The 23,440-nt window shown below is 48.7% G+C and overlaps 1 protein-coding gene across 1 annotated transcript in view; it reads left to right on the forward strand.

Annotated features, from left to right (window-relative positions):
• The window catches only part of slc9a1a (solute carrier family 9 member A1a), a 117,082-nt gene that overhangs the window by 76,370 nt on the left and 17,272 nt on the right, over nt 1-23,440 (forward strand). The window contains exons 7-11 of the mRNA XM_072500969.1: nt 12,138-12,208; nt 12,804-12,968; nt 13,708-13,822; nt 20,974-21,075; nt 22,250-22,322. Of these exons, the coding sequence (XP_072357070.1) occupies nt 12,138-12,208; nt 12,804-12,968; nt 13,708-13,822; nt 20,974-21,075; nt 22,250-22,322 (526 nt within the window). The remainder of the gene's footprint in view (nt 1-12,137; nt 12,209-12,803; nt 12,969-13,707; nt 13,823-20,973; nt 21,076-22,249; nt 22,323-23,440) is intronic.

Genomic DNA, 23,440 nt, shown 5'->3' on the forward strand with positions numbered 1-23,440 from the left:
CATGGTTCTCTGGGTTTGTTACTCCTTCCTATTACCTTAGAGGGAACATGTTGGGCCTGGACCTTCCCCATTTCTTTTTTAAACCCCCCCACTGCTCTTCTGCAGATTTCCCCACAGGTAACTCTTTTCAGTCTATCCTGGCCAGATCCTGCTTTATTTTACTGAATAAGTAATCGAGGCAATCACCTCTGGTTCACAAGCTGAGATGGGAGAGAGGACAACATTCAGCACCTGCTGTATATTAGCAAATAATTGTCGCCCTTTGACAAAACCTGTCTGGACCTCTGCAATTACCTCCAAGACACATGTCTCCAATCTCAGCCCCAGCACCTTGGCCAATAGCTTGACATCCACCTTCAAAAGGGAAATGGGCCTACTTGACCCACATTCTGTCGTATCTTTCTCCTTTTTCAAAATGAGGGAAATGGAGATCTGCAATAGTGTATCGGGCAATGCCCCACGAGCCAAATAGTCATTGAACATGTCTACTATCATTGGTACCAGTAGACTCGCAAACGTCTTATAAAATTTGATGGGAAACCCGCCAAGACCGGGGGCTTTCCCCGACTGCATCAGCCCAATGCTCTTCAATATCTCGGGGCTTAATGGGATGCCTCCAATTCCTCCCATCTCTCTCTCCACTGCCGGGATGGACAACCCATCGAGGAATTCTGACATGCACGACTTATTCCCTGGGGGTTCCAACCTGTAAAGATCCCTATAAAATATCTCAATTGACCTCTGCATTGACCACTCTCGGGGGGGCGGGGGACACCACCAAACTGCCATTCGAGTCTTTGACCTGAACCATCTCCCGGCAAGCCGCCTGCCGCCTCAGCTGGTGAGCCAGAAGACGGCCTGCCTTGTCTCTGTACTCATAAATCACTCCCCTCGCGTGCCGCAGCTGGCCCACCACCGTGGACACCAGATCAAACTGCATTTGCAGGGACTTCTGGGGGCGATCATGCAGTGAGTGGTCGCACACTTGGTGCCTCCGGCTCAAGGTGGTTTTTTTGATCTTTTCCCCGCCCAGAGAGTGAAAGAGGTACAGGAGTGCCTGGGGAAGGTCTTACTCCTCTGGTGTGGCTGGTGGATGGATCCACAGACTAGGAGTGGGGCAAGAGGAAAAGACCTGCTGCACCACAGCATAAGATGGTGGAGGGTAAGGGGACTGTTCTGTCTGTCCAATGGTCAATGGAGCAGTAATAGAGTTCCTTAATGGAAAGTTCTGCCAGCAGAGGAAAGAGGCCCTGGAAGACGGGTGGTGGAATCGATTAGGTTGGGGATTGATAGAGTGGAGCAGAAGCTGGAGTCCCAGGGCCGGACGATCCAGAAAATGGAGGAGGCGGTGGGGGAGCTCGAGGAGCAGCTGGTCTTGTTGGTAGCTGAGGTGGGGATGATGCGGGAGACCCAAAAGAGGCTGAAGGAGAAGGTAGAGGATCTGGAGAATCGCTTGAGAAGACAAAACCGTAGGATCGTGGGGATACCCAAAGGCATGAAAGGTGCAGAGGCCAGCATGTACGTGGCCAGGATACTGGAGAAGCTAATGGGGGAGGGGGCATTTGACCGGACCCTGGAGGTCGACCGAGCGCACAGGACACTGATGAGGAAATTTTCCTGGGAAGGGAATGTGCTGCGGGTGTATCAGGGTGAGGGTGGCACGGTAGCACAATGGTTAGAACTGTTGCTTCACAGCGCCAGGGACCCGAGTCCAGTTCCTGGCTTGGGTCACTGTCTTGTGCGGAATCTGCACGTTCTCCCCGTGTCTGGTGGGTTTCTTCCCACAAGTCCCGGAAGACATGCTTGTTAGGCGAATTGGACATTCTGAATTCTCCCTCTGTGTCCCGAACAGGTGCCGGAGTGTGGCAATTGGGGGCTTTTCACAGTAACTTCATTGCAGTGTTAATGTAAGATTACTTGTGACACTAATAACGATTATTATTATCATCATCAAGACTTGGGAGCAAAACTGGCGAAGAGGAGGGCCGGGTTCACCCGGGTCGGGGCTGCCCTCTTTAAAAGGGGGGGTGAAGTTCGGAGTATTGTACCCGATTCACCTGTGGGTGATTTTAAGAAGCAAGAGTACTATTTTGGCATGCCAGAAGAGGCAATGGAGTTTATGGGGGACATTGAACTTTGGAGTTTGTGTGGTTTTTAAAAGCTTTTCATGGCGGATTTTCAGGAGGGCAGGTTTTTCATAGGGGGGGAAAGCGAGGGTGAATGCACCTTTTGTTACTCTTTAAGGGACTATGGTTGTTGGAGGGGGGGGGGCGGGGAGGGAAGTTGGGGGTGGTAGGAAAGTTGGAGGCCTTGGGTGGGGCCACCATGCTAGCTGGGCGGGCTAGTTAACCAGAGTGAAGTGTGTGGGGGGTGGGGGTGTTGTTGTCAGGAGGCAGGCATGGTGGGGGGAGGGATGGGGTTGGTGTTTTGTTCGGGGGGGGGGAGGGGGGTTGCTGACAAGGGTGTAGTTGATGTGGCCCAGTTGGAAAAGGATCGCTGACAGTGGACATCCGAGGGTGGGTCTGGAGAGTCGCAGAACACGGGCCAGGGGCTGGCCCAAAAAGGGATATGGTTGATCGGCAGGGGAAGGGAGCGGGGAACCCCCAACAAGGCTGGTCACGTGTAACGTGAGGTTGCTGAATGGGCCACTTCAAGAAGACCACCATCATATAGGTGCCAAAGAAGAACCAGGCAATATGCGTCAGCGACTATCGTCCGGTGACCTTGACATCGATCATAATGAAATGCTTCGAGAGGTTGGTCATGAGGCACATCAACTCCATACTCCCAGAATGCTTAGATTGACTGCAATTCGCATACTGCCACAACCGGTCCACAGCAGACGCCATCTCCCTGGCCCTACACTCATCCCTGAGCATCTCGACAACAAAGACTCCTACATCAGACTCCTATTTATTGACTACAGCTCCGCTTTCAACACCATAATCCCAGCCAAACTCGTATCAAAGCTCCAAAACCTAGGGCTTGGCTCTGCAACTGGATCCTCCCTGATATTCAAGAAGGATGAGGTTCCAGAGCAGTGTGGATCACACTGCCTGACACATCACTACTGAATGTAGACGCCAAGGTGTTGGGGAAGGTGTTGGCCTCGCGAATCGAGGACCGCATCCCGGGGGTGAGACGAAGACCAAACGGGTTTGTGAAGAGGAGGCAGTTGACGCCGAACATGAGGAGTCTGCTTAATGTAATCATGATGCCTTCAGAGGGGTAGGAGGTGGAGGTAGTGGTGGTGATGGATGCAGAGAAGGCGTTTGATCGGGTGGAGTGGGTGTATCTGCAGGAGGTGTTTGGGCGGTTCGGGTTCAGACAGGGGTTGGTAGACTGGGTCCAGTTGCTGTAAAAGCCGCCGGTCACAAGTGCGCAGACTCATCGAGTGAGTTTGGGGTATTTTGGGCTGAATCGGGAGACGAGGCAGGGGTGCCCACACTACCTGTTGGCAATGGTGCTTGGGGCGTTGAGGGACTGGAGAGGGATTGAGCATGGTGGGGGGGCATCAAGCACAGGGTCGCATTGTATGCAGACGAACTGTTCTATATCTCCGACCTGTTGGGCAGTATCGCGGTCATTATGGGGATTTTGAAGGAGTTTAGCCAGTTCTCCGGGTACAAGTTGAATATTCGGTCGAGACTCTTGCCGTAGTGTTTGGTGGGCCCTCTCCAGCTCCAGGGGGGGACACAGATCTGATTTCGCCCATTATCTGCTGAAACATCTGCGATAGGTATTCGCTGAGTTTCAGCTTCAGGCCCTCCACTCCCACCGACAACCCCAAGATTCTGCCAAGGAAGTTCTACCTCCTTAAGTGATATTCTTGGTCACTGACCTTAGCCGTCAGCCATTTGTTTAGATCGGCCACCAGCATCATCTCAGCCCCCAATGACGCAAGCTGCTCTCCTTGCGTGGTCAGGGCCTTCTCCACCCCCTCGAGCACCTCATACATCAATTTTCTTCCGAATCGGGCCCAGTTTCTCCTCAGTTGATTGCAGCAGCCTCTCAGACATCACCCGTCTTTCCCATATAACTGTCTAAATGCTTTTTAAAGACAAAATTGTACCCACCTCTGCTACTGCCTCTGACAACTCGTTCCAGGCACTCACCACCCTCTGTGTGAAAACGTTGCCCCCTGGAGCTGGAGAGGGCCCACCGAACACTACGGCAGGAGCCTCGACCGAATGAGGCACCTCGAGCGTTGATTGTTCACTTCCACAGCTTTAGGGAGAAAGAGAGGGTCCTGAAGTGGGCCAAGGAAAACCATCCTCTCACCTTAAATCTATGCCCTCCAGTTTTAAACTCCCCTACCTTTGGGAAAAGATGTTGATTATATACCTTATCTATGCCCCCCATTATTTTATAGACCTCTATAAGATCACCCCTAAGCTTCCTATGCTCCGGAGAAAAATGTCCCAGTATATCCAGCCTCTCCTTATAACTCAAATCATCAAGTCCAGGTAGCAAAAAATGGGAAATCATTTTTAAAAAAAAATATTTTATTGAGGCATTTATAATTTTAACAATTCTAAACATAAAATTTCAACAACAACAAAAACACAGCAATGTAACCAACAAAGCCCCCGAGCACACACCTCAGCCAACATGGTCTGCATACACAGTGCCACCTTCCCCAGCCCCACCCCCGTAGATACTCCTGTCCTTGCTCATCTCTCCCATGCCACCCCCCCCCCCCAATCTGCCCCTGCTGACAGCTTAATTTTTCTCCAAGAAGTCGATGAACGGCTGCCACCTCCGAGCAAACTCTTGCAACAAGCCCCTCGAGGCGAATTCAATTTTCTCAACTCTGAGAAACTCCGCCATGTTGCTAACCCACACCTCTGACTTCGGGGGTTCCGAAGTAAGATCCGTCTCTGGGCCACCAGGGAGGCCAAGGCCAGGACATCAGCGCCTCTCACCCCCTGGGCTCCTGGGTCTTCCAACACACCAAAGATCGCCATCTCTGGACTCGGAGCTACCCACATTTTTAAGACCTTCGACATGACGTCAGCAAACCCCTGCCACAAACCCCTCAGCCTCGGACATACCCAAAACATATGGACATGGTTCGCAGGACCCTCCGCACAGCACCCACACCTATCCCCCACCTCCTCAAAGAACCTGCTCATCCGGGCCACAGTCATGTGTGCCCTATGGACCACCTTAAATTGTATCAGGCTGAGCCTGGCACACGATGATGATGCATTAACTCTCCTCAGGGCCTCCTCCCATTACCCGGCCTCCCAACTCCCCACCCAGCTCTTCTTCCCACTTTCTCTTCACCTCCCCTACTGGGGCTCCCTCCCACTCCATCAGTTCCTTATAGATCTCTGAGACATTTCCCTCTCCTACTCCTGTTCCTGACACCATCTTATCCTGTACCCCCTGGGGCAGCAGGTACGGGAAAGTCGAAACCTGCCTCCGCACAAAATCCCTCGCCTATAAATACCGGAACCCATTCCCACCTGGCAACTCCAACTAATCCTCCAGCTACTCCAAGCTCGGGAAGCCGTCATCAATAAACAGGCCCCCAAATCTCTCGATCACTACCCGCTGCCACCTTCGAAACCCCCCATCCAGCCGCCCCGGGGCGAACCGTGGTTATCACATATCTGTGACCACACCGACGCCCCCTCCAGCCCCATATGCTGCCTACAGAATGTCCCCCCTCATCTATTCTACCAGCCGACCCAAATTCGGTTGATGCAGCTGCTCCCACTCCCGCCTCACCTGGATACCTAAATATCTAAAGTTCCCTTCCACCACCTTGAACGGCATCTCAACCAATCTCTCCTCCTGCCCCCTCGCCTGGATCGCAAAGACCTCATTCTTACCCATATTTAATTTGTATCCCGAGAACTGCCGAATTCCTCTAATATCCCCATAATCCCTCCAATCCATCCCAGTGGGTCCGATTTGTACAAAAGTAGATCGTCCGCGTAAAGTGAGACCCTGTGCTCCACACATCCCTGCCAGAGCCCCGATGTTCTTAATGCCATCGCCAACGGCTCTATAGCTAAGGCAAACAACAGTGGGGAAAGTGGACATTCCTGCCTCGTCCCCCTGTGTAACCTGAAATATTCTGATCTCACCCAATTCGTCCGCACACTCGACACCGGTGCCTGGTATAGCAACCGCACCCAGTCCACAAAGCCCTGCCCAAACCCACACCGCCCCAGGACCTCCCATAAGTATTGCCACTGCACCCGATCAAATGCCTTCTCTGCGTCCATGGCCACCCCGGCCTCAATCTCGCGCCCCTCTGGAGGCATCATAATTACATTAAACAACCTCCTAATGTTGGTCGCTAAATGCAACCCCTTAACGGACCCCGTCTGGTCCTCCCCTATTATCCATAGGACGCAGTCTTTGATCCTTGTGGCCAGGATCTTCGCCAGTAGTTTGGCATCCATATTTAACAGGGAGATCGGTCTGTATGACCCACTGTTTTCCGGGTCCTTATCCCGCTTTAAAATGAGGGAGACCGATGCCTGTGACAACGTTGGGAGGAGCACTCCCAACTCCTTGGCTTCATTGAAGGCCCTTACCAACAGCGGTTCCAACACCCCAGAGAATTTCTTGTAAAATTCCATCGGGTACCCATCCAGTCCCGAGGTCTTACCCGATTGCATCACCTCCAGCCCCTCTACTCCTTCCAGAAGCCCAATTGGGGCCCCTAGGTCCTCCACCAGCTCCTCATCAACCGTCGGTAACTCCAACCCTCCCAAGAACCACCTCATACCCTCTTCCCCGCCTGGAGGTTCCAACTCATACAATTTGCTCAAAAATACTCCCTAAACACCCCATTCACCCCCGCCGGGTCCAAGACTGTATTTCCACCTGTGTCCTTCACTTCCACAATCCCTCTCGCCGCCTCTTGCTTCCTCAACTGGTGCATTAACATCCTGCTTGCTTTCTCCCGATACTCATATATCGCCCCTCTCACCCTACTCAACTGCCTTACTGCCTTACCCGTGGATAACAGCCCAAATTTCAATTGCAACCTCTGGTGTTCCTTTAGCTGCCCTTCCTCGAGGGCCTCTGCATATCTCCTGTCCACCTGCAAGATTTCTTCCACTAGCCTTTCAATCTCCACCCGATCTGCCTTCTCCCTATGCGCCCGAATCAAAATAAACTCCCCCCTGACCACTGCCTTCAGTGCCTCCCAAACCGTACCTGCCCCGAATGGCCTTCCTCACCTGCTCAAACACCTCTTGCTCCGCCATCAGTCCCACATCCAGCCTCCATTGCGGCGCTGAGCCCCCCTCTTTGTTCACTTGTAAATCCACCCAGTGCGGGGCATGGTCCGGCACCTACTATTGCCGAATACTCGACATCCACCACCCCTGCCAACAACATCTTATCCAACATGAAGAAATCTATTCGGGAGTACACCTTGTGCACATGGGAATAAAACAAAAATTCTTTCACCCTCGGCCTCCCAAATCTCCACGGATCCACCCCCGAAGTTCCTTAGCTGTAGCCCACACCCTCCCCAACCTCAAGTTCAACCGGTCCAATCTCGGATCCAGGACCATATTAAAGTCTCTCCTCATCCCTTCCTCAGCCTAATCTGGTCCCCCACGTTCAGGTGAGTCTCTTAGCATGGCCACATCCATCTTCAATCGTTTTAAGTGTGCGAACACACAGGTCCTCTTAACTGACCCATTCAATCCTCGCATGTTCCACACGACCAGCCTGGTGCGGGTGGGTGGGGGGGGGGGGGGGGGGGGGGGGCGGGCCTGCCCTGCCCTGCCCTGCCCTGCCCTGCCTTTCCCTGCCCTGCCTTTCCCTGCCCTGCCTTTCCCTGCCCTGCCCTGCCTTTCCTCCTCCCCCTTGGCCCACCGTCATTGATCCTCCTCTGCTTGCACTTTAAAAGCCCTACCCCTGTCAGCAGCACTTCCCCAATCCCCTCCTTACCTTCCACTCCACCTCCCCCCACCCACTGCGCTTCCATGAACCAGCCCGCCCAGCTAGCCTGGCAGCCCCCGCCCATGGGGCCTAGCATCCTACCCTCCCACTGATTCCCCTTCCATCCCCTCCCCTTGAACATTAGTGCAAACAAACCAAAATAACCCCTCCCCAAGCCCAAACAAAGATACCAACTTCCCATCCTCTAACAAAGAGCAAACCTGAAGTCAAAAAAGAAATGGCCCCAAACACAAGTTAACAGCAGCATCACAGCACCTTCACCAAAGTTCAAAGTACTCCTTTTCCTGCCAGTCCATTGTCTCTGACAAATTCTACCACCTCCTCCGCCAATCCAAAGTACAATTCCCGGCCTTCGTAGGTCACCCATAAACGTGCCAGGTACAGTAGCCCAAACTTCACCCCCTTCTTGTAGAGGGCCACCTTGACTTTGTTGTAACTCGCTCTCCTCTTGGCCAGCTCTGCACCGAGGTCCGCACCAGCTCCAAACAACTGATTCCCTCTTTTTTGACCGCTTCTGGCTCTGAGCTCCAAACACCAGAGGGTCAATCTCTTCCATCCTGCATCTTTTTTCTGGCTCACATCCACCTGTTAACCAGGGAAAAGGTCTGAATAAATCGCCATGAGCGGGAGCCACCAAATGTGCGACCACTCCATGGATGCCACCGGAAGTCAGCATCCTAATAAATCTTTTCTGCACTCTTCCTAGTTTAGTAATATCCTTTCTATAATAAGGTGACCAGAATTGTACACAGTATTCCAAGTGTGGAATAAATAAATCTCGAATACCCAATTATTTTTTCCAATCAAGGGGCAATTTTAACGTGGCCAATCCACCTAACCTGCACATCTTTGGGTTGTGCGAGTGAAACCCAGGCAGACACAGGGAGAATGTGCAAACTCCACACAGATAGTGACCCGGGGCCGGGATTGAACCCGGGTCCCCAGCGCCATAGCACCAGTGCTAGCCACCATGCTGCCCACTACTAATGTCTTGCACAACTTCAACAAGATGTCCCAACTCTTGTATTCAATGTTCTGACCAATGAATCCAAGCATGCTGAATGCCTTCTTCGTCACCCTGTCCACCTGTGACTCTACTTTCAAGGAGCTATGAACCTGTACTCCTACATCTCTTTATCCTATAACTCTCCCCAACACTCTACCATTAACTGAGTAGATGGTACCCCGATTCGATCTTTGTAATATGTACACGCCTCAAGACATCACTATTATTTCCCCAAGTTCCCTAACATCCATGCCTTTCTCAACAGTAAATACCGATGAGAAATATTCATTTAGGATCTCGCCCATCTCTTGTGGATCCGCACATGGATGACCTTGTAGATCCTTGAGAGGCCCTACTCTCTCCCTCGTTACTCTTTTGCCCTTTTTTGTATTTGTAGAAGTGTGTGACTTCCTCTCACATGCCGCCGCCAGAGGGCCCAGCCAATGGGCAGTTAACTGCACATTTCTCTGATTGTTTATTTTCTGTACGAAATGTAAAAAGATTTAAAGCCTGTCCTTGTATTGTACCATATGTACCAGTATGTGTAAGGCCCGGGGAATGTGTGTGATGTATGAATGAAGGTTACGGTTGACCTAGTTTTCTTTTAATTCCGGCACTAGAGTCAATAAACTTATCTTGTTCTTTGATTTAAACTCCGAGAACCTGTCTGATTAATTCTTTATAATCTGAAGGCATACGTTGTGGAACTCCTGCATTATTGTCAGAGCACTCCTTGTTAAATTCACTACTAAACCCTGTTACAGCCAGACCTGGAGTGGTAAATTAAGGAGGTAAATTTTTATCTCTCTTTATGTGGCCGTATCAGAAATTTGTGGTGTAAATGCCGGGGATTTCACATTGCGGCCATTTTGCTCATTTGTCGCCCTGGGTGTAGCTGTATGGAACAGATTTTCACATTTTATCCCCAAAAGATCGCTTGCAGTAGTTTTCTCTTCTCAGGACAGTTACTCTGCAATATCTGCATTGAATACTTCGACAGACACGGATCTTTGCAGTCTTTCGGCATATCCTTCTGATCTCTGCTCTGACTTGGTGAATAGTTCTTAAATGTCTTACTCGCTGTATATTTCAGAAGAATTTGATTACAATGTCCGCTGTAGTCATCGTGTTGTAGAACAAGTAATTTTTTGGTGACATTTGAGATACTTTTCATGTCACAGCTCAGAAACCTTTGAAGAGTAATCATGTGAAAAGCAACAGGAGATGGGGCCTTTCAAGTTCATGTTGCGGGGGGGGCGGGGGCGGCAGATGACACTCTGTTGCTTTTCAACCCCATTTGGATATTTTATATTTGGTTGGCTGGCAGTCTCTCCATTGTCATAATGGAATTAAAGTTTATTCAAATCCAGCCCAAAAGAGGCATTAGAAATTGTATCTTGTTAAAAAACATACCCTCATAACAGTACTTTTACAATTTCTCTGTTGTTACCAATGTGTGGCTCAATTCCCATCTTACTTTACATTTTGTTATTTATGTGTCGACAGAACATTTTCATACCTCTTTATATTCTTTGACAATTTGATAATTTTTTTGCTTTGTTTTGCCTTCTTGAAGCTTTTAAACTTCTCTCCTAAGTTCTAATGATTTATTTTTGTCCTCTTCTTTAGTATCTAAGTAATTCTTATGCCTTTTTCTACAGATTTAATTTTTCCTGATTCAACCATGGTGCTCCGTAATTAGCTTAGCAGCTTTTAGGGGAATATATTTATTTTGTACTCTGTTCATTAACTTAGTTAGACTTGCATACTAAGAGCAAGTTAATCCCTATGTACACTGCAAAAACCTGATTCCCTTTTCTCCTTTCACAAATAATTCCTGTCAGTTTATTTGAGGATAGTTAAAATATCTCATAATTATTATTTTGTGCTGTTAGTCACCTTGTAGATTTGCGCATACATTGTTTCCTTCATTTCCCTTTCTGAATTTGGTGGTCTGGGGACAGTTTTAGCTCAGTTGACTAACTGGCTAGCATTTGGTCCAGAATAATGCCATCAGGTTCAGTTGTCGTTCCGGCTGAGGTAAACTTGGCACCTGTCTCCTCACCCTGCTCCTGAAGTGATAGGCAATGGCAAACCACCACAAACTGCCAAGAGAGACAGCTTGGGATGAAGCACCAGCCAGTGGTGAGACAAGAATCTGCCTTCAGGCAAAGCACGCGAGAATGAATGAATGAAATTTGATGGTCTGTGGTATGCCCCTATTGGGGTGAAGAATTCCTTATCTTTTAGCCACATCCATATAAATTCTTTATTTATCTCAAAGTCCTTTACATCCTTTTTTTTCTACCCTCGTTGTTATTTTTAACCAACATAGCTATGCAGCTTCCCTCCATTCAAATGTATTATATATGGCAATATTAGTTGTCAGTCCTGTTTTCTATGTGGCCATGTTTTAGTCATCTTTACCATATCGGAACCTCGCTACCCTGTTTAATCCTGTGAGAATTTTGTACGTTTCTATGAGATCCCCTCTCACTCTTCTGAACTCCAATGAATATAATTCTAACTGACTCTCCTCATATGACAGTTTCGTCATCCTCAGAATCAGCCTGGTAAACCTTTGTTGCTTCCTATCCTCCAAATCATTATTATATAATCCTCCAAAATGATTATTATATAATGTGAATATTTGGGGCCCTAGAACCGATCCCTGCGGTACCCCACTGGTCACTGCCTGCCACTCAGAAAAAGATCATTTATTTCAACTTTTTGCTTCCTGTCTGCTAACCAGCTTTCTATCCATCTCAAGACACTACCCGTAATCCATGCGCTTTAACTTCACATATTAAACTGCTATGTGGGCAATTAATTCTGGCCAACCACCTACCCTGCACATCTTTGGGTTGTTGGGGTGAAACTCACGCAGACATTGGGAGAATGTGCAAACTCCACATGGACAGTGACCAGGGGCCGGAATCAAATCTGGGTCCTTGGTGCCATGAGGCAGCAGTGCTAACCACTGTGCCACCATGCCACCCCTTTCAGGACCAATTTAACGGGCTGGTTAATTGTAAAGTATGGAAGTAAGCGGAGAGATGTTTCAGAGTCAACACTGGAGATGCGGACCTCTTGAGTTGTACAATGGAACTCTGATTCATTAAGTCTAAATTCAACACTCTGTAGTTTGTTGACAGTTTTTCTAGTTGGCTTTTAAAGGTGTTTCTCTCCTCAGTTCCTGGATCATTTACTGACTGGTATCGAAGATGTATGCGGACACTATGGACATCATCACTGGAAGGACAAGTGAGTCAGGCTGCAGTAGTCAGTGTCAGTAATCAGGGCATTGGGCTATCTCTGCCGCACCTAAATTAATATCATGGGGTTATAAGACTGGGTATGAGAGAGCTTTATTCTTGCTCTGCTAATTCGATGAGTGATTGAGTCCTGGTTTAAGATTCTCTGCAAAACCGACTAACTCTCTCTTTAATATCATAAAGATTCACCAATCAAAGGCATATTATACCTGGGATCTGAGCTGGGAAGAAGAGCAGCTTCCAATGCAGCAGTTAACCATTTACATCCTCTCCCCATATCTCCCTTCTTAGCACAGGGGTGCAAAGACTACCCATTCCTTGGTTCCACATCATATTGTAAGGGCTACATGTGTTTGCTCCAGTATAGTTGGATTTAAAGCTGGACGCTGGCACCTAGAAAAGTGATGTATACTCATGTTGCCCATGCTCTGAGGGAGGTGGGAGATATGATAAGATGTTGTAGACTTGACTGCACTAACCTGTAGATATTCCCGCCTCAGGTGAATAGAGTATAATGGGTATGTGAAAGCAAAGGCCCCTGTATATATACTCATCATTTACAAATAATTATATTTTCCTTTCAGGCTGAACCGGTTCAATAAGAAATACATTAAAAAATGTTTAATTACTGGGGAAAGATCGAAAGAGCCACAGCTCATTGCATTTTACCACAAAATGGAAATGAAAAATGCGATTGAAATGGTAGCAAGTGGTGGCCTACCCAAGTTTCCATCATCAGTGTCTATGCAGTAAGTGACGGTAACAAAGTGGAGATTGGGAGGGGAGGGACATAAATGTGAAAGTACGAGAGGGAAGCGAGGTTGTCTCGGGACTGGGAATGGGTAGGGCCAGATGAAATGGGAAGCGGAGAGAATGGGATGGAAAAGGAGGAAGGGCAGAACGGTGGCACAGTGGTTAGCACTGCTGCCTCACGGCATTGGGGTCCCAGGTTCGATCCCGACCCTGGGTCACTGTCCGTGTGGAGTTTGCACATTCTCCCCGTGTTTGCGTGGGTTTCACCCCCACAACCCAAGGATGTGCAGGGTAGGTGGATTGGCCACACTAAATTGGCCCTTAACTGAAAAAATGAATTGGGTACTCTAAATTTATATTTAAAAAATAGAAAAGGAGGAGGGTGCTCGGGGAAGAGAGAATTGACTCGTTGGCGAAGAGGGTTGGAGAAGACAGCGGGAAGATAGAAAATCGTTAAGAAGCCTAGTATTTATGGAAAGCTTTATGTAGTCATGCCACAGAGAAGTATTCCTAGAACACTAAAGAACTAAAGCATCTTAATTTAAAATGCTGAATTCTTATTGAAACCAAAGGGTGATTTCAGCCAGGGTTTCTTTATCACCAGCCTTTCACTCTGATCAGTCACCAGTTCTGTGAATGGAGTATAATAATTGCTTCTGTCGATTTCGCAAATATAAAGAGCCCATTTAGGTTCTGTAATACCTTGCTGAAATAAATTTGAACAATATTTAACAGGACTCCCCGAAGAAGGTCCACACTTTCAGAACGACTACTACCTACACTTACAAAAGAGAGAGAGGAGGAAGTCCGAAAAATACTTCGTGAGAATCTGCAGAAAACGAGACAACGGGTATGAATCTGTTCAGGGTAAAATTGCTCAGTAATAGTACAGTTATTATTCTGGGTAATAATGCTATTGTTACTCACTAAATACAGTAATTGTTCAGAGTAAATTTTAGCAACTAACTAAGTCACTGGTCAAGGTGAAGGTTACTCGCTAACTACAGTTACACTTCAGGGTAAAGGTTACTCACTAACTGTACCAAGTTTCCCATTAAGAAATGTTTTGCCTTATCACATGGCTTTAATGATGTCATTGTGAGGTGGGGCTGGGCTGTGGCTCTGAGTTTTACTTCCGTTTTGGTTTGGGCTTGGATGGCTCTTGAGTTTTTTGTTTTTGTTTTCACATTTGGCTGCTGTATTCAAACAGACAAGTATCTTGGAGTGTCTCTCTACCTTCAGTTAAAAAGCTGTTTCCAGACTGCGTGATAACTTGGAAAGAAATAATTGTTTTCTGGAAGGAATTCAAACTTGTTTTGAAAAGGAAACAGGAGCATCCATACCAGGTCTTGAGTGCTGTGTGCCGGGCCACACCTTTGAAAAGGGGTTTCTGGTTTATGAACAAAGAACAAAGAAAATTACAGCACAGGAACAGGCCCTTCGGCCCTCCCCGCCTGCGCCAATCCAGATCCTTTATCTAAACCTGTCTTCTATTTTCCAAGGATCTACTTCCCTCTGTTCCCCGCCCGTTCATATATCTGTCTAGATGCATCTTAAATGATGCTATCGTGCCCGCCTCTACCACCTCCGCTGGCAAAGTGTTCCAGGCACCCACCACCCTCTGCGTAAAAAAACTTTCCACTCACATCTCCCTTAACCATCCCCCTCTCATCTTGAAATCGTGACCCCTTGTAATTGACACCCCCACTCTTGGAAAAAGCTTGTGCTATCCACCCTGTCCATACCTCTCATAATTTTGTAGACCTCAATCAGGCCCCCCTCAACCTCCGTCTTTCCAACGAAAACAATCCTTTTTTAAAAAAATATATTTTTATTAAAAAAATTTGAATAACAATATTTTCCACCTTACAAACAAACCCCCCCCCCCCCCGCCCCCGTAACAAAGAAAAGAAAAAGAACTCGTGTGGCAAGACATGAACATGGCAAATCTATAAAATACAGAACTTTGTACATTGGATTCTTCCCGTACATATCAGTTTCCGGATCATTCATGTGCTTTCTTGCTCACATGCCCCCCAAAGGAACCCCCCTTCTCCCCCCCCCCCCCAGTTCCCTCATCCCCGAGTCTCACCTCCCTCCAGGACTGACGCCCACATTGCCCATCATCATCATTTTGTCTACAGAAAGGAAAAAAGGAAATTTTAGGAATTTTAACCAGAACTCTACCCACATCCCCATCCATCATCCCACCCACAAAATACTCTTTACTCCTATTTACAACCCCATATACAACCACATCCCCTCAGTTCGAGTCCAGTTTTTCCGTCTGTATAAAGGTCCAAGCCTCTTCTGGCGTTTCAAAATAATGGTGTCGGTCCTGATAAGTGACCCACAGTCGCGCAGGCTGCAGCATGCCGAACCTGACTCTTTTTCTATGCAGCACCACCTTGGCCCGGTTGAAGCCAGCTCTCCTCTTTGCCACCTCCGCGCTCCAATCCTGGTATACTCGGATCACCGCGTTCTTCCATCTGCTGCTCCGTACCTTCTTGGCCCATCTCAGCACACTTTCTTTATCCACGAAGCGATGGAACCTTGCCACTATCGCCCTTGGCAGCTCATCTGCCTTGGGTCTCCTCGCCAGGACCCGGTGAGCCCCTTCCAGCTCCAGGGGGGTCGGATGGAGCATCGTGCTCACGTACGCCCCAGCATCAGCTCCCTCCACTCCTTCAGGACGACACAGAATCCGGAGGTTCTTCCTCCTCGACCTGTTCTCAAGGACCTCAATTCTCTCGGCCCACCTCCTGTGCACCGCCTCGTGCACCTCCATTTTTACCGCCAGGCCCTGGATATCGTCCTCGTTGGTGTTCACCTTATCGTTCACCTCACGAAGCTCCACCGCCTGGGTCGTCTGGGTCTCCTTCAGCCCCTCGATCGCCAACAGCATCGGCGCCAGCACCTCCTTTTTCAGCACCTCCACACATCTCATGAAGAACTCCTGCTGGTCTGGCCCCCACGCTGCTTGCACTCCGCCCTCCGCCATCTTGCCTTCTTCCCCTTGTTTTGTTCTCTGCTCCATGGCCTCTTTCCTCGTTGCTCCACCGCTGCTCCCTGCCAAATATTGTGGGGGGGGACCTCCCTGCTCCTTCCCATACGGGATCAATCAGAGAAAAGCTCCGTTGGGGCTCCTCTGGAGAGCCCGAAAGTCCGTTTTCGCGGGAGCTGCCGAAACACGCGGCTTAGCTCCGCATCGCCGCAACCGGAAGTCCAACGAAAACAATCCTAATCTACTCAACCTTTCTTCATAGCTAGCACCCTCCATACCCTGCAACATCCTGGTGAACCTCCTCTGCATCCTCTCTAAAGCATCCACATCCTTCTGGTAATGTGGCGACCAGAATTGCACGCAGTATTCCAAATGCGGCCTAACCAAAGTCCTATACAACTGTAACATGACCTGCCGACTCTTGTACTCAATACCCCGTCTGATGAAGGCAAGCATGCTGTATTCCTTCTTGACCACTCTATCGACCTGCGTTACCACCTTCAGGGTACAATGGACCTGAACTCCCAGATCTCTCTGTACATCAATTTTCCCCAGGACCCTTCCATTGACCGTATAGTCCGCTCTTGAATTAGATCTTCCAAAATGCATCACCTCGCATTTGCCTGGATTGAACTCCATCTGCCATTTCTCTGCCCAACTCTCCAATCTATCTATATTTTGCTGTATTCTCTGACAGTCCTCCTCGCTATCTGCAACTCCACCAATCTTAGTATCATCTGCAAACTTGCTAATCAGACCACCTATACCTTCGCCAGATCATTTATGTATATCACAAACAACAGTGGTCCGAGCACGGATGTCACCTTTCTCCATTTTGAGACACTCCCTTCCACCACTACTCTCTGTCTCCTGTTGCCCAGCCAGTTCTTTATCCATCTAGCTAGTGCACCCTGAACCCCTACGACTTCACTTTTTCCATCAACCTGCCATGGGAAACTTTATCAAACGCCTTACTGAAGTCCATGTATATGACATCTACAGCCCTTCCCTCATCAATTAACTTTGTCACTTCCTCAAAGAATTCTATTAGGTTTGTAAGACATGACCTTCCCTGCACAAAACCATGCTGCCTATCACTGATAAGTCTATTTTCTTCCAAATGTGAATAGATCCTATCCCTCCGTATCTTCTCCAACAGTTTGCCTACCACTGACGTCAAGCTCACAGGTCTATAATTCCCTGGATTATCCCTGCTACCCTTCTTAAACAAAGGGACAACATTAGCAATTCTCCAGTCCTCCAGCACCTCACCCATGCTCAAGGATGCTGCAAAGATATGTTAAGGCCCAGGCTATTTCGTCCCTCGCTTCCCTCAGTAACCTGGGGTAGATCCCATCCGGACCTGGGGACTTGTCCACCTTAATGCCTTTTAGAATACCCAAAACATCCGCCTTCATTATGCCGACTTGACCGAGAGTACTTAAACATCCATCCCTAGCCTCAACATCCGTCATGTCCCTCTCCTTGGTGAATACCGATGCAAAGTACTCATTAAGAATCTCACCCATTTCCTCTGACTCCACGCATAAATTCCCTCTTTTGTCTTTGAGTGGGCCAATCCTTTCTCTAGTTACCCTCTTGCTCCTTATATACGAATAAAAGGCTTTGGGATTTTCCTTAACCCTATTAGCCAAAGATATTTCCTGACCCCTTTTAGCCCTCTTTATTGCGCGTTTGAGATTTGTCCTACTTTCCCGATATTCCTCCAAAGCTTCATCAGTTTTAAGTCGCCTAGATCTTCTGTATGCTTCCTTTTTCATCTTAGCTAGTCTCACAATTCCACCCATCATCCATGATTCCCTAATCTTGCCATTTCGATCCCCCATTTTCACAGGGACATGTCTGTCCTGCACTCTAATCAACCTTTCCTTAAAAGACTCCCACATTTCAAATGTGGATTTATCCTTAAACAGCTGTTTCCAATCCACATTCCCTAGCTCCTGCCGAATTTTGTTATACTTGGCCTTTCCCCAATTTAGCACTCTTCCTTTAGGACCACTCTCGTATTTGTCCATGTGTATTCTAAAACTTACTGAATTGTGGTCGCTATTCCCAAAATAATCACCGACTGAAACTTCAACCACCTGGCTGGGATCATTCCCCCAATAGCAGGTCCAGTATGGCCCCTTCCCGAGTTGGACTATTTACATACTGCTCTAAAAAACTCTCCTGGATTCTCCTTACAAATTCTGCTCCATCTACGCCTCCAACACTACATGAGTCCCATTCAATGTTGGGGAAGTTAAAATCTCCCATCACGACCACCCTATTGCTCCTACATTTTTCTCTAATCTTTGTCTACATATTTGTACCTCTACTTCACGCTCGCATTTGGGAGGCCTGTAGTAAAGTCCCAACAATGTTACTGCACCCTTGATTTCTTAGCTCTACCCATATTGCCTCAGTGCTCGAATCCTCCATCGTGCCCTCCTTAATCACAGCTGTGATATCATCTCTGACCAGTAATGCAACTCCTCCACCCCTTTTACCTACCGCTCTATCCCTCCTGAAGCATCGATACCCTGGGATATTTAGTTGCCAGTCTTGCCTTTCCCTCAACCAAGTCTCAGTAATACCAATAACATCATACTCCCAGGTACTAATCCAAGCCCTAAATTCATCTGCCTTACCTGCTACACTTCTCGCATTGAAACAAATGCACCTCAGACCACCTGTCCCTTTACGTTCATCATCTCTTCCCTGTCTACTCTTCCCCTTAGTCACATTGGGTTTATTATCTAGTACCTTACTGGCTTTAGTTACTGCCTCTTTACTGACCTCTAACTTCTTAATCTGGTTCCCATCCCACTGCCACATTAGTTTAAAACCTCCCCAACAGTGTTAGCAAAAGCACCCCCTAGGACATTGGTTGCAGTCCTGCCCAGATGTAGACCATCCGATTTATAATGGTCCCACCGCCCCCAGAACCGGTTCCAATGTTCCAAAAATCTGAACCCCTCCCTCCTGCACCATCCCTCAAGCCACGTATTTATTCTGACTATTCTTGAATTTCTACTCTGACTGTCTCGTGGCACTGGTAGCAATCCTGAGATTTCTACCTTTTGAGGTCCTACTTTTTAACTTATCTCCTAACTCCCTAAATTCTGATTGTAGGACCTCATCCCATTTTTTACCTATATCGTTGGTGCCTATATGCACCACGACAACTGGCTGTTCACCCTCCCCCTTCAGTATGTCCTGCAGCCGATCTGAGACATCCCTGACCCGTACACCCGGGAGGCAACATACCATTCGGGAGTCTCGTTTTGAACCACAGAAACGCCTGTCTGCTCCCTTTACGATTGAATCTCCTATGACTATATCCCTGCCAGTCTTTTTCCCGCCCTTCTGTGCAGCAGAGCCAGCCACAGTGCCATGAGCCTGGCTACTACTGCCTTCCCCTGGTGAGTCATCTCCACCAACAGTATCCAAAACAGTATACCTGTTTTGGAGGGAGATGACCGCAGGGGACACCTGCACTGCCTTCCTGTTCTTTCTCTGCCTTTTGGTCACCCATTCCCTGTCTCCCTCACCAATCCTAATATGCGGTGTGACCAGCTCACTGAACGTGCTATCCACGGCCTCCTCAGCATCGCGGATGCTCCAAAGTGAGTCCAGCCGCAGCTCCAGAGCCGTCATGTGGTCTAACAGGAGCTGCAGCGGGACACACTTCCCGCACATGAAGGAGTCGGGGCATCGGCCGCGTCCCTGAACTCCCACATTGAGCACGAGGAGCATAACACGGGTCTGGGATCTCCTGCCATTTTTACACTTTACCTTAACTGATTACAAATATAATATCAAATAATGAATAAGTGAAAGGGATAAAGATTTTACTTACCATTCACAATACTTACCAACACACGAAGAGTTAAATTTCTCCCAGCTACTGCTAATTGGAGCACTTTCCTTACCAGTCAATCAGGTCACTGCTTTGCTGTGATGTCACTCTTCAAGGTAAGTTTTTAAAGAGGAGAACTTACCTTCCCGGCAGACCCCTGGCCACTGCTCCTGCCGAAAATCTGAAGGCCGCTTCTCCGGCAGCTGTGTTCCCGCCGCTCTCCTCGCGCTCTTTTATCCTGTGTCCCCGCCGGTCTCCTATCCTGTGTCCCCCCCGCTCTCCTCGCGCTCTTTCACTGTGTCCCCGCCGCTCTCATCGCGCTCTTTTATCCTGTGTCCCCGCCGCTCTCCTCGTGCTCTTTCACTGAGTCTCCGCCACTCTCCTCGCGTTCTTTCACTGCAGGCTGTGACGTCACGGTTCAACTTCTTTCTACTCCTCCCTGCCCTCGAGTCTCCCTCTTGATCTTTACTCGGCTGGGATCCTTACAGTGATTGTCTTTTTTTTTTGGTTAGAGGAGGAGGTAGGGAGGGAAACACTGAAGAAGTGTTTTGGGTTTAACTGTCACTTGACAACAGCTCCTCCATAAACCACCTTCAAGACACGGTGACCACAAGGCACTGATGCAGATTTTCCCCGCAACAGCCAATCAGCAGCTCTGCTCTACTGCCCTCTGCTAATGGGATCTTGTTATTAAATTGGAACAGTTATAGGGGGAAATTTATTAAGGGTTCTACATAGAGTACTGTAGCTGTGTGGGGTATTTATGTTGGTAGTTGATAAAAATGCTTACTGTGTGTGTTTATAAAAATGTTAATTAAATTCGTAGAATAAAGCTTGTTTTTGATTAAAAGTGCTTAAGGCCTCTGTTGAATAACACCTGAAAGGCAGGCCCTTGTGCTCATCGTAACCAAAATCGATAAACAGTTGTGGGTCAGGTGAGCTCCATTTGGAGTTTTCTAAACCCTGGCCCATAACAAAAGTTACATTGCCCAGTTAGGTAGTGATTATTCACTATACAGTCTGCTTTCCTTTGTGAATTGGCTTTTACTAGGAGCAGGTTGTGAGGGACTCGATCTGCAAATTGCCTCCCTTGATTCTGCGTGTCCCTGTGAGTAATCTTTGATTTTTATTTCAGCTTCGATCCTACAATAGGCATACACTGATTGCTGATCCATACGAGGACCAATGGAAACAAATGTTATTAAAAAGGCAGAGGCTGCGCAGTACAGATCAACGGGTAGGTGAAACCTCATTGTCAAAAATGAAACTTGCCTTGGTTACTCTGAGCTTTCAGTCTCTATAATACTCGACTCATTTCCCACTGGTCCTGGTAATTAAGTCTGGGGTAGTGCTGAATAGAACAACACCACATGGACTGGTTTAGCACACTGGGCTAAATCGCTGGCTTTTAAAGCAGACCAAGGCAGGCCAGCAGCACGGTTTGATTCCCGTACCAGGCTCCCCGAACAGGCGCCGGAATGTGGCGACTAGGGGCTTTTCACAGTAACTTCATTGAAGCCTACTTGTGACAATAAGCCATTTTCATTCATTTCATTTCATTTCAAGAAGTCAGCTCACCACCATGCCAGTGACGCCCACATCCCCTGCATATTTTAAAAAAAGGTTTCCATATTTGTCTGTCCTCTCTGCCTGGAGTTTGGAGTTCCCAGTCTATCCAAAAGAGGATTTAATCAGCGACTGAACAGAACGTTAAAATGTCTGGGATTGAAAAAAGGGAATCTTTAATTTCTTAACCTATTCATTGGGTAACACCTACAGATCAAATAGTGACTTTTGTGGCCATTCATGATTTTTACATGTTACCCCTCAAAGCCTCCAGCCACCTTCTGCTTTATTTAAATATGGATTACAGTGTTGTACACTTGGGGTGGGCGGGGTTGTGGGGCAGATGGGTGGTTTGACATGGGACAAGGGTTAGGGTTCAGCAGGGATAAAAGTAAGTGGTGCTAGTTGGGGCATGTAGTTTGAATACAGTGCACTCTATTGGATACCCAGCAAACTAGAGATCAGTGGCAATTTTACATCCCAGCAAGCAGTTCAGTGCTTCAGCAGTTTGGTGTGGGTGATCCTGGACACCAGGATCTATATTCCAAATCTGTAATTTCTAGGACTCTATTTACTCCATGTTGGCAATGTGCACTTAACAGAGCAAATTAACACCGTCTGTGATTGAGGAGCTGATTTCACTGGAGCCGAAAGTCGAAGTCCTGATAATCATTCTATCAGAAGCAGGTCTCGCCCAGGGGAGCTCTGACTGTTTGCAGGATGTGTCTCCCAAATACAGATATATACTGATGCAAGATTGTATTCTTTTGCCATCTTTTGTTATCATGGTTTGAATGTAACTTGTTTCCAAATGCTGATGCTATTTTATTGGATGATTTTTACAGGTGTCTGTTCTCCTGACAGTTCCGACTAGTGGCCGGGAGTCGCCACCTGGGATGAAATCTGGAATTGAGTCAGGTAATGAAACAGGTCCTGTTACTGACCTTGACCTCACGGCATGAGTTACTGACCCCTGACCACGTGGCGTGGGTTACTGTCCCCTGACCATGCAGCGTGGGTCCTGACCACACGGTGTGGATAACTGACTCCTGACTACGCGGCGTGGGTTACTGTCCCCTGACCATGCGGCGTGGGTCCTGACCCCACGGTGTGGATTACTGACCCCTGACCGCGTGGCATGGGTTACCGGCCACTGACCACGCGCCATGGGTTACCGACCCCTGACTACGCGGCGTGGGTTACTGACCCATGACCACGCGGCGTGGGTTACTGACCCATGACCACGTGGCGTGGGTTACTGACCCCTGACCACGCGCCGTGGGTTACTGGCCCCTGACCACGCGCCGTGGGTTACTGACCCATGACCACGTGGCGTGGGTTACTGACCCCTGACCACGCGCCGTGGGTTACTGGCCCCTGACCACGTGCCGTGGGTTACCGACCCCTGACCACGCGCCGTGGGTTACCGGCCCCTGACCACGCGCCGTGGGTTACTGACCCCTGACCACGCGGTGTGGGTTACTGACCCCTGACCACGCGGTGTGGGTTACTGACCCCTGACTACACGGTGTGGGTTACTGACCCCTGACTACACGGTGTGGGTTACTGACCCCTTACTACGCGGTTTGGGTTACCGACCCTTGACTACGCGTCGTGGGTTACTGACCCCTGACCACGTGCCGTGGGTTACTGACCCCTGACTATGCGCCGTGGCTTACTGACCCCTGACCATATGCCGTGGGTTACTGACCCCTGACCAAGCGCCATGGGTTACCGACCCCTGACTACGCGGCGTGGGTTACTGACCCCTGACCAAGCGCCATGGGTTACCGACCCCTGACTACGCGGCGTGGGTTACCGACCCCTGACCACGTGGCGTGGGTTACTGACCCCTGACCACGCGCCGTGGGTTACCGACCCCTGACCACGCGCCGTGGGTTACCGACCCCTGACCACGCGCCGTGGGTTACTGACCCCTGACCACGCGGTGTGGGTTACTGACCCCTGACTACACGGTGTGGGTTACTGACCCCTGACTACACGGTGTGGGTTACTGACCCCTTACTACGCGGTGT

Source organism: Scyliorhinus torazame, chromosome 1, assembly GCF_047496885.1.
Source record: "Scyliorhinus torazame isolate Kashiwa2021f chromosome 1, sScyTor2.1, whole genome shotgun sequence".
NCBI classification, from domain to species: domain Eukaryota; kingdom Metazoa; phylum Chordata; class Chondrichthyes; order Carcharhiniformes; family Scyliorhinidae; genus Scyliorhinus; species Scyliorhinus torazame.